The sequence below is a fragment of the Trachemys scripta genome, chromosome 1, assembly GCF_013100865.1.
Source record: "Trachemys scripta elegans isolate TJP31775 chromosome 1, CAS_Tse_1.0, whole genome shotgun sequence".
NCBI classification, from domain to species: Eukaryota; Metazoa; Chordata; order Testudines; family Emydidae; genus Trachemys; species Trachemys scripta.
Window position 1 is genome coordinate 105,381,645 of NC_048298.1, and position 11,772 is coordinate 105,393,416.

General features: G+C 47.7%; 1 protein-coding gene across 4 annotated transcripts in view; it reads left to right on the forward strand.

The window, feature by feature from the left end:
- AMN1 (antagonist of mitotic exit network 1 homolog) overlaps positions 1–9,439 on the forward strand; it is a gene marked incomplete at its 3' end in the record, with an annotated part of 84,143 nt that extends 74,704 nt beyond the window's left edge. For 3 of the 4 annotated variants that reach the window (XM_034780199.1, XM_034780172.1, XM_034780181.1), the window contains 2 exon segments: positions 1,312–1,368; positions 9,328–9,439. In XM_034780199.1, the coding sequence (XP_034636090.1) occupies positions 1,312–1,368; positions 9,328–9,439 (169 nt within the window). 4 annotated transcript variants of the gene reach the window in all.
- Between the last annotated feature and the right edge of the window lie 2,333 nt (positions 9,440–11,772).

The following is an 11,772-nucleotide window of genomic DNA, read 5'->3' on the forward strand; positions in this document are numbered from 1 at the left end:
CGTTCTTTGCTCTCTTCCTTTTCCCCCCTCTGGCCTCTTGCAACCTGCATAGCATTAGCCATATACAATGCTGATTTGCCTTTCCCAGGGGACCCCTTGAGGGGGGGGCATTGGGGTGTGACACATGTCATCAAAACGTTCTGATTTTAATGTATTACATTTTACAAACTTCAAATTCTCATTAAAGGTCTGAAGATTTACATTACACTGTCTTTCTAGTAAACGTCTGCTTATCTGGATGTAAAGAACTACATGGGCATGTATGTCTGCATTGGAGACGTTTTCTAACCAGTTCTAAAACTGATTAAAATTACAGTGTACTCCTGGTTTGGGCAGCTGAAAGCAGCCTGACCCATTTAAAAAAATTGTTGGATGCAGTGTTGTAGCCGTGTCGGTCCCATGATATTAGAGAGACAAGGTGGATCTTTTATTGGATCAACTTCTGTTGGTGAAAGGGACAAACTTTCAAACCTAGAAGAGTTTTGTGAAGCTTGAAAACTTTTCTCTCTCACCAACAGAAGTTGGTCCAATACAAGCTATTACCTCACCCACCTTGTCCCCCCATTTTAAAAGAGCCAGTTTCAAAACCACAGTGAGTCAAATTCACCTTTGGTGTAAATGTCAGTGAAGCCTACTTACACTAGCCATGAATTTGGCTCTATATTTTTAAAAAGTATGTATTTCATTTGAATTTTATGTGTAGTTCAAGGTTAGCAGAAATAAAATTTTAAGCCGAGAGAAGACTGCCAAAAGTTGCCTACACTACCCTTTTTCAGAAAATCTCCCTGTGGCACAATTCAGTCATTTTAGAAACAGGCATGTCATTTTTCAACACCTTGTATTAAAAATGCCCATGCTGTATCTATACTAGTGCTCCATTGTTGCTACCTCTGATAGAACTGCACCGGTGGCAATGCAATAGTTGACGATTTCTCAACAGAAAGCTAGTGTAGATCCAGCCCAAGTGTGGCAGTCTAAACTGGATCATACAGCAAGAACATGCTACAACAGGATGCCTTTATCGTTTAGATTTTAAACTACTAAGTAGAGTAAAAATATATATTTGCATAACTCTCCTGTGTCAGTTCAGAGGAAAACTAAATGATTTTGTTTAAAGCACAGGGCATGTAAAAAGTGTGTAAGTTTAATGACTGAAAATACATGCCTTGCTTCTCTGGGATCAGTTGCATTACCACACTGGATGCGTCATTGCACCCTCTCTGGTTGTTCTTCCAAAATTACTGCTTTTTAAAAAGATATGTACGTGCCATTCTTTAATCCAATATGCCAATAACAGATTTTTTTTTCTAGGTGACTGATAATGGTGTCATAGCACTAGTTAGTGGGATGTGTTCAAAGAATTTAAAGGTAACTCATCTAACCTGTTCTATGTACAAAGCAATGTTAAAAGCAAATACATTTGTACATTTTTAAAATTCCAGAGGAAAAATATTATTTATATTATCAAGTTACGCATTTACATTTGCATGTACAATTACCATGACTGTGGGCGGGGCCGTCCTTAGGATGTATGGGGCCCCAAGCACAGGGCTGGCTTTAGGCCAATTCCACCAATTCCCCCGAATCGGGCCCCGCACCTAAGAGGGCCCCCCGCCCAGTGGCAGGGCCGCCGGGGTGGGGGCAAGTGGTCGAGAATCCCTTCCCTGGCTAGAGGCTCCTTGTTAATTTTTACTCACCCGGCAGCGCTCCGGGTCTTCGGCGGCACTTCAGCGGCGGGTCCTTTACTCGCTCTGGGTCTTCGGCAGCACTTCAGTGGCATGTCCTTCAGTGCCACCGAAGACCCAGGGTGAGTGAAGGACCCACCACCAAAGACTAGGAGTGCCAACCGGTGAGTACAAGCCCCACGTGTTTTTTTACGTTTTTTTTTTTTCAGTCATCCCTGCCGGGGCCCCGTCAAAACTGTTCGAATCGGGCCCCGCACTTCCTAAAGCCGGCCCTGCCCACGCAGTATTATTAAACCGGTGCCCCATGCCCGAGTTGCTCTTAGTAATGCAAACATAAGCTTAAAGTATTGGAAAACTTGACACATGCACCTTACTAAACACAGTTTAATTGTGCCGCCTTCACCCCAACCCCTGCACTTCCCTCCCACCTGCGCCCCCAAACCCAGCCCAGCACTGCCAGCATCCTCCGCCACCCCCCCCCCTGCCCAGTACCCCACACCCCCTTATGCCCAGCAACCCCCATGCCCAGTGGCCCCTCGCCCAGAGATCTCCACCACAGGTCCCTATGCCCAGCAATCTCCCCCCCACACTGTCCAGCGCCCCTCTCACAGCTCCCCCACCCCAACTGCTCAGCACCCATATTCCTGAGGGAATTTGGCACCAAAAAATTAAATTCTGTGCACAATATTTTAAAATTCTGCAAACTTTGTCAATAAATAAACGTGGAGGCTCCAGCATGGCAGTGGCAAGCATAGGCCACTGGCTACATGGAGGTGGGAGATCACCCTGCAGCCTTCCCCCCCCCCCCCGTCCTAGGATAGGGACTTGGCAGTGAGATATCTCTGTGTGCATGTCAGAAGGCCACAGGGAAGCATTTTACATGATGGCTGGGATGTCAGCCATGACCCAAAATCCATTTGAATGACAAAAAAGAAATTGCTGATACCGATGGTGGAGTCCAGCCCTCATCCAGGCCCTTGCCTGCCACTGCTCTGGGCCATCAACTCCCAAATGACCTTTCATTCTCCCTAAAATAGAGCATTTCCCTCTAAACCTGAAAAGTAAAGAGGTGCTTGGGATGTGCAGTTTAATAAGAAAAGGAATTATATTCAGGCACCAGTCTTTTTTTCTGCCCTGATTTACATACCTGGTTGCCACACCTGGTTCAGTGGGATTGTACTGGGTATAACTCAGCACGCAGTTTCAACAATGCTTCAACGGTGGAGTGGAGCCATAAGCAGCCAACTCTCATTTGAACCGTGGCTCTTGTTTTGGATTATTTAAGGCTGTTTTTAAAGGTCTTTCCCATGGGTGAGGAAGAAGGTGCTGCATTCTTGAAGGGACCTTTAAAATCCCACTCAATGCTGCACTGTTTAGAACTCTCCCTCGTTCAAAATGCTACCAACTTAAGAGACAGCCCTGGAGATCTTGGGATCCACAAGAAAAAAAATTCTGTCCCTTTTCCCTAAATAAAAGTTTTCAGCTATTCCGGCCTTGTCAAGTGCAAGTCCATCTTCCTGCCCAGCTACGAGGTTGCTCCCTCCCTTGCATTCTGCAGCTGATTGCTGCTTTTCTGCTCCAGGTACATCCCCCTCCTCCCATTGTTTTAGTGTCAGTTACCTCTTGTTGACACTGGAATATTGTGAATGGGCACAAAAAGCAAACGCCACCTTTTATTTTCCTTTAACTTTCCATCCTCCCCAGCCTAGTTGTGTGTGTGCCTCTCTCCCTCCTCCCAGCCTGCTTCTGTTACTGATCCCTGCTGGGGAAGGGAGGAGAGGAAAGGTGACAGTCCAAAGGGGATGCTGGCGTCTGGGCATGGCGTGAAAAGGAGACTAGGCGAGAGATTGCAGGGAGTTGCCAATGGGGCAGGGCATGTGGGCAGAAGAGGGGAGAGGTGCAGGTACAGTGTGGGGCTGCTCAGAACAGCTGCTCTCCCCTGGGGCCACCAGTCTGCTCCCCAGGAGGCCCTAGTGCATTCTCTGCTCACTCACTGAGCCAGACAAAGACACCTCCCCGCTCTTTTCCCTTCCCAGCCCGGTTCCTCCTCTCCCCCCCACTCCCCAAAGTCCCGTGCCCAGTTCTACCCTTCCTCCCCTCTCTTCCCAGCTTCCACATATCCCCCCGGCTCTGTTACCAGCCTGCCCCCTGTCTGGCCCAGCCATCCCCAGCCCGGTTCCTCCTCCCCCCCGCTCCCCAAAGTCCCATGCCCAGCTTACCCCTTCCCCCGCCCGAGCTCAGCTCCCTCATCTCTTCCCAGCCTCTGGGTATTCCCTCACCCCCACTCCCCGGCTCCCCCTGCTCACTCACATGCAAACTTTCGCTCCTGGCCCCGTGATGCCCTGCCCAAGCCGGAGCCCTCAGCCGACCAGCTGAGGAGTGAGTGGGTGGAGAGGCGAGGCCAAGGGGTTGGGTCGGCCCAGCATGGGGGAGGGGCCAATGAGGAGAGGAGTCTGTGTCGCAGCCAGCGAGGGTGGTGCCCCAAATTTTTGGGTGCCGTACGCGGCCGCGTATGCTGTGTATGCCTAAGGACGTCCCTGACTGTGGGCATGAATCAAGTATTAGGCAGCCTTCAAGTCACCAGCTTTTGTCAGAGGCATAGTTTGACTGCTATATTTGTGGGAGGCAATGCACACGCGTGGCTCACTGCCTCTCTCCCCCGGCCTGGAGTGATACCTGGTGCGGGACAGGACAGCTTAACAGGGAAGCCTCAGCGGCTGCTGGCAGCCCCTCCAGCACCGGCTGCTGCAGTGATGTCACTGCTCTGGTGCTGCTGCGGCCACCTCCCTGCTGGGGCTGCTGCCACTGCTGAGGGGACGTCACATGCCGTGCTCCTGCTTCCCTCCACCCATTCCCATATCCCCTTCTCTTCCCTACCCCCTCCCACTTCCTCTCCCCACTATCCCGTGTCCCATCCTCCTCCCCCATCCCCTCCGTTCTCCACTGTCTCTTCCTCCACCTCCTCGGAGGGGTTCTCCCATTGCTGTAGTTAATCCACCTCCCCAAGAGGCAGTAGCTAGGTCAACGGAAGGAAGAATTCTTCCGTTGACCTAGCACTATCTGCACTGGGGGGTTAGATTGGCATAGCTACATCTCTCAGGATTGTGGCTTTTTCACACCCTTGAGAGACCGTTATGCTGATGTAAGTTTTCAGAGTAGAGCGGCCCAAAGTGGAATAAAAAAAGCAAGTCATATAGAAAAAATTGTTCTTAAAGACTAAAGCCCTTTGTAGAGTGGTCTTTCTTACATCAGTGTAGCTGCAGTAAGGTAGCTGCGCCAGTGCAAATAGCAATCTGCAGCAACACAAGGGCCAGCAGAGCAGGAAGAGTTGAATTCATAGGAATACATTCAAAACTTAAAAATCAGTTTCTTCTTTTTAATTAACAGCTCTAAGAGGCTGTGTCACAGGGTGGCTAGCCCTTTAAGGGGAGTTGGGCCCAGCCTCATCTGTGACTGTTCAAGGGGAAAGACCTGTCAGCCCCTGCAGCCTGCTTTGGTTAGGAGGGGAGATAGCTTTGTTTAGGTGTTACCTTGTGAGTCTTATGTTTGAAGAATAAAACTGTGCCCTGAAAGAAGGGCCTGAACAGACTTTGAGGTAGCGGTAGTCCTTTCTGATGTTGCATATTTGAATTTTAATAATGATAATAGGAGATGCCAAATAATTAGCTTAATTGGAATATATTTAATCAGAGATTATAGAATAGAGAGTAATACAGCAGAACTCAGAGATTAATGTATATGTCATGTTGTCTGGAGTGGCTCGCAACTGTGAGTGCCTACCTCAGGCAGACTGTCAAAAGCAGGGCAGACACCCGAGCCTGGTGGTATGTTTTATAATTAGATTTCACCAACCCAGTGAAATCCCAAAGTACTACAGTAGTCTTATATACTATGTTGCCACCCAGGCAAGTTGGACTATGTGATAAATGGTTACTTACACCAAAAATCATAAATATTCCAGGTTACCCTCAGTCCCATGAGTCCCGAGTTGCATCCTAGATCTCACACCAAAGACAACACTGGTAGCCAATCCTAAAGGTTTATTAGCTAAGAAAAAGAAAATAGAGCTATTGAAAGGTTAAAGCAGGTAAAATATGTGTACAGGTCAGTCACAGTCTATAATTTCAAATGGTAGCTGAGATGTAATAATCTGCCAGTTTCCCAAAAGTCTTTTAGGGCTACCGAGAATAATTCTGGGGATCTCTGTTGTCCTGTTCAGTTATTCTCCCCTGTTTGAATCCAAACAGTCCAGAGATGAAGGATTTTCCTTTATATCCAGATTTATATTTGTTCTCCTAGAACAATCTGACTTGACAGCTATCCTGTGCCGTGATTTTTTCTTAGATAGCAGTGAGAGAGGAATGCTTTTAGAGTCTTTGAACTCTGAATGCCCTCACAATAACCAATTGCTTTGAAGTGTGGAGATGCATTACCTTTCTGATAAGAGTACTTTATTTGCATTATACAAGGCTTTTTCCATGTTTGGAGGGTTATTTAGATATTGGGTGTCATATACAATGCAAAATAGTACATGCAAAATCTCATTAATTTTATGAAGTTTAAACACCAAATATATACACTGACATTTAACAGCCTCCTTTGATTATCTGCTAATACACAAGTGAACTGGCCTAACTTCCTGCTGTGAGTTTGTCTGTTTTCAGCTGAGCCAACAGTTCTGACCAAAGCTGGCATCAGTGTCATATTATACGTTACCAAACCGATCTGACAACTGAAGAAGTAAGTGCAGCATAATTCACTCCAAATTCAACTGCCTCAAAACTCTTTTCCTATGTAGGGTTTTGAACAAAGATTGATTGATTTAACTGTGAGTTCTATCTTAAGGTGTCTCTATTTACTTAATTGTAAAAGACATCTGTAACTAATACATTATTACCAAAACTATCCATGAAAACAAATGACTCTTATTGACTTAGAAATCAATCAATGGTTCATTATCCCATCAATTAGAGAACATGTGGCTGATAGGAGAACCTAGTCGATCACCAGCATCTGTCAATCACAGCACACATCTTTGGTAATAGGTAAGGCTGTGAGTCTGTCATGGAGGTCACAGAAGTCACGGATTCTTCTGCAGCGACAGTGTGGCTGACCCCAGGGCTGCCCTAGCAGCTGGGGCAGCCCTGGGGCCAGCCGCACCGGCCGCTGTTTGGGTGGCCCCAAGCAGCTTGCCCCGGGAGATGCCAGAATAGCCACAGCACCCTGGGCCGCTCCCTCAACCCCCAGAACAGTCGTGGCACCCCACCCCCAAGCAGCAGCAGTGCCCTGGAGTTCCCATCCCAAAAGCAGTAGCAGCACTTGAGAGCCCCCCAGAGCACCTAAGATTTAGTCAGGGGTGTTTATAGTACCAGTCACGTACAGGTCACAGGCTGTGAATTTTTGTTCATTGCCCATGATCTGTCCATGACTTTTACTAAAAATACCTGTGACTAAAACATAGCCTTAGTAATAGGCACCCTTTGTTAATCACCAGTGTTTCATTAATCACAGAACACGTGTGATAATCATTTTTTGTCAATTACCAGTATTCCCTCTTTGGACATCTGGACACAATTCTTCACAGGTCAGTAGATTCAGAGAATAAGATTATACTAATTCCTTTTTGACTACATACATTTCCTCATTTAATTACCGTGACGTTTTGGCGATCGTCCAGACCAGTAAGAGGTTATGTCACTGCCTGCCTGTAACATTGGGTATCCTAATGCTGTGCTGCTTTGTCACAAAGCCCTAACACCAGTCTCCAGCCCACAAGCATACAGGTCTCATGCTGCCTTCCACCAGCCTAGTTACCTCTTGCAGGGTGTTGTGGAAAATCAGCCACACGATTGATTTTGGATCAGATCAGCCTGAGGCACCTTTATTGATTACAAGCGCGCCGGGGGGGGGGGGGTAACAGCTCTGAGTAGCTGCCCCCTGATTCAAGGAACACACAAGCCTTTTAAAGCTTAAAACCACAGACAAATTACACATGCTTCCGTATCAATTACCTTATTTGGAATACATTGCAAAATTAATAAAGGTCAAAAGCAAAAAGAAACAATCATCTCCCTTATTTGGCTTTTCCTGTTATTACTATTCCCAATCTAGCTCTTCTGCGGTTTGACTTTTCTAATGCTTCCATTGCGGTTATACGAAAACAAGCTTGGCTATTGCAAATTGTGTTTGGGTACTTTCCACTTTGCCTCCCCATGTCCCTTACACACAGAAACAAGCTCAGCTAATACTTCAGGCCTACTAGCTTGACCAAAGCCTGAGGCCCTCTGTAAATTTTCCTCCACAAGGGTGATCCAAGCAGCCTGTCCAATCCCAAGCCTCCCCAAATCTATCCACCCCACGCTCTCAACTACTCAGACACCAAAGGCATGAAACCAGCCCCCCAGACACCAGCTTGCTTTGGCACATACATTCCATACACTTTGCACACCAGAGACCTGTTCGAGATAAAAATAAACAGTTTATTTAATAGAAAAAAATCACAGATTAAAAAATGAAACAGCAAGGGAAACAAATATAAAAGAACAGAAAATAAACATAAAAATGCAACTTTAAGCTTTACACTTTTAAATTACATTAATAATTCCTTTTCTAATACAAGTTACCTATTGGCTTTGAACAGTTTTCCAGCGTACTGCCTAAGTGTAGGGAGGATCCAGCGTTTCACAGACCACTTACAGCCTAGATGTCATCCCTCAATTTCTGGATACTCTTCTGTTCAAACCCCTTCCACTTTTAATGGTTTGCAGGGGGCGGTTTTCTTCAGCCACTATAGATACTCAAAGTGGGGTAAACTCCCTCCTTCTTAGGCCTGGTCTACACTCGGAATTTACATCTGATATAGTGAAAAATCCAGCGGTAGGTCAACAGAAGGTGGATTAACTATGCCAATGGGAGAAGTCCTCCCGTTGGCGTAGGTAGTGTTTACATTGCACTGCTGTAGCATTTTAAGTGTAAACATACCCTTAGTTTTCCAAGACTGGAGTTTTCTTTTCAGTTTCAAGTTGTTTCAGTGTTTTCCCATTAACTTGAATAGCCCCTCATTTGTCTTTTCCTGGGTTGTACAATGTTTGGTGCTTACAGCTAGTCTCATCTGGCTGGGGAGGAAGCCCCTCCCTACTGACTTGCCTGACAGTGAGAACGCACTGAACATTGCAGCACAAATTATGAGCTCAGTTTTTATATGTACACAACTACATAGCCACGGTCTGTATACATACCTCATAACGATCATTAAGTTCAAAACATTACAAGCTTTCATAAAAGACCTTGCTCAATACATTTCTATAGCACAATAATATAGTATGTGATCAGTTGGTTCAGGTGCTCATTTTTGGAGTTTAAACCTTCTGTTCCCCTCTTGGGGCGTCTGGATCCTGACTGTCAGTTCCCCACCAAGGTTCAACCTAAGTACCAAGAATTTCTTAGAAATCTTTGTGCATATACGTTTGCTCAGAAATCTTTGTGCATAAAAAAGGACTTCATTTTCATAGTTAGTTTACAGAGCTGGATATTTAACCTAAAAATCACCATCTGTGCAGATCTGTGACATTAGAATGGACAACATAAAAGTTGTGCTTTAGAAGTTACGGATGTGGTTACCAGGTTTTTGTTTTCATAATAGGAGATCCACATGGAACGCTGTGTGACTCTGACAGATGTAGCTGTGGAAGCTGTCCTTACCTGCTGTCCGGAGATCTATATTCTGCTGTTTCATGGATGCCCACTGATAACAGGTTAGTCAAATCAAGCAGATAGCCAGCAAAGTATTCACTCCAAAGTTAGCCCAAAATATGGTGCAGGGAGTGTGCCTTTTTTCTGTCTTGAAAGCACTTACCAAGTTGTGGATGCTCCTGAAAAAAAAAATCAAATTATTATTAATGATAGTGATGTAAATATACAAGTGTTTTTCCAAAACAGCAAGGCAAGGTTCCTGCCTCCAAGAGTTGGCAGTTGTACAGAGACAAAACGGAGCTGGAAATTTGGCCCAGCCACACTTCTGTCATGACCAAGGAGGGGTGGCTAGACCAAATCTGAGTATCACTGTGCCCCCATGCTCCTGCTTTTCATCCTCCACATCCCACCCACCAACACCTTTGCCATCCTTCCAGCACCCATGGGCACTGCGAACCCCCAGTCTCCTGAAGGGTAGGCAGATTGGATCAGGACTTTTGGCACTTGGGGAAGTGGAGATGCACAAGGAGGAAGGGTTCTGGGGATCTCAGACCTTTGGCCCCTGCTGCAGATGGTGTTCTTCAGCCTGACCAGCTCTCTGACTAAGAGCTCAGTGCCTGGTGTGGGGCAGGGAGAGCTCAGCCTCATGTGGGAGCAGCAGGAGGGCAGTGTGTTGAGCTGGGTGCAGGGCTGAGGAGGGAGAGCTCTGGGCATCTTCCTTAGGAAAAGTATGGTTGCACTCTTGATGCAAGAGTAATTGGTCATTCCAGCAATGTGAAGTTGTTGCCGGCACAGTGTGCCCGAGGGGGCAACAGCGGGGTTCATTGCCCGGTGTGCACCACACCAATAAACACACCAGGGTGGAGAAGCAGTCAAAGTTTATTTGAGATCTCAAAGTGGTGCAAGGAGACTGGCACGTCTCAGATCAAGCACACCAACATAAGCAATTTTTCTATTTTTAGACTTTACTTTAGCTAAGCTCTTCCCTTCCCCCCCTTCCTCCCTCCCTCCCCCTATAGCAGTTACATTAAGCAGTTAAGTCATCTCGGTGGCTATAAGTCTAGCTCGTTAGTAACTTTTCTTTTGAACCATTATCTTGTCCTTTTTCCCTTTGATCTGTTATCTTGCCCTTCATCCAGAAGCATGCAGGCCTTATTACTCTCAGGGCCGGCTCTGGCTTTTTTGCCACCCTAGGCCCTAGGCAAAAAAGCCACCCACCGCCCCCACACCCCCAGCGCGGCAGGGGAGGGCGCCAGAGCGCCGGGAGCAGGGCGGAGAGCCCGGCCGGGGCTCTCCACTCTCCCCGGCGGCCAGAGTGCCGGGAGCAGGGCGGAGAGCCCCCGACCGGCCGGAGCACCGGGGGGAGGGTGGCGAGCCCGGCCGGGGCCCTGCTCTCCCCGACCGGCTGGAGCGCCGGGGGCAGGGCGGCGAGCCCGGCCGGGGCCCCACTCTACCCGACCGCCCGGAGCGCCGCGGGGAGGGCGGCGAGCCCAGTCCCGGCCCCGCTCTCGGGCCGGAGCGCCCCGCCGCGCCGCCCCCCTCCAGGCGCTGCCCCAAGCACTTGCTCGGTGGGCTGGTGCCTGGAGCCGGCCCTGATTACTTTGCTTTATACCGGTTTGAGTGGTGTTGCAACTGATAACTGACTGTTACACATTCCATTTTCTGTTGCTGGCTTTTTAGGTCGATTAAAGTTCAAACATGGAGGAGCTTTGATTCATTTAGGCCTAGAGCAGGAAGGCGTCATCGACACTCATGGTCTTCCACCCTCCCGAGTCACCTAGGGTTATGCCTAGAGACACCAACAAAGTGAATTGAGTCAATGAAAAGATGGAAAAAGCAGTTTTCTTTGGGGATCAGACACAAAGTATCTTAGTCCCCTTTCAGGAAAGCGCTTAAACAGATGCTTTAAAATGAAACACCGGCTTAAGTGTTCTCTTTTATCGAGGCCTTAGTTAGGATTTACCCTGGAGGTGGTTCAGCTGGATTTAATTTATAATGTTGGTCCTTTCATTTTTTTTTTGAGTTTCTACCTTAAACATTAGAAGGTGGTGCTCTTTTCTTAGTGCCTGGAACAATGAAGCCCTGACCTGAAGCCAACACAATATAAATGTTAAATAGGGTAGGGTTACCATACATCCTCTTTTTCCCGGACATGTCCGGCTTTTCGGCAGTCAAACCCCCATCCGGGAGGAATTGCCAAAAAGCCGAACATGTCCGGGAAAATGGCGGCTCTGCTCCTCCCCTGACTCTTCGGCTCTGTTTAAGAGCTGAGCTGCCCGAGCGCTACCGGCTTCGGGCAGCCCCCGTGCCTCCAGACCCTGCGCCCCCAGCCGGGCACTTCCCCTCCTGGGCTCTGGCGGCGCAGGGTCCGGAGGCATGGGGGCTGCCCGAAGCC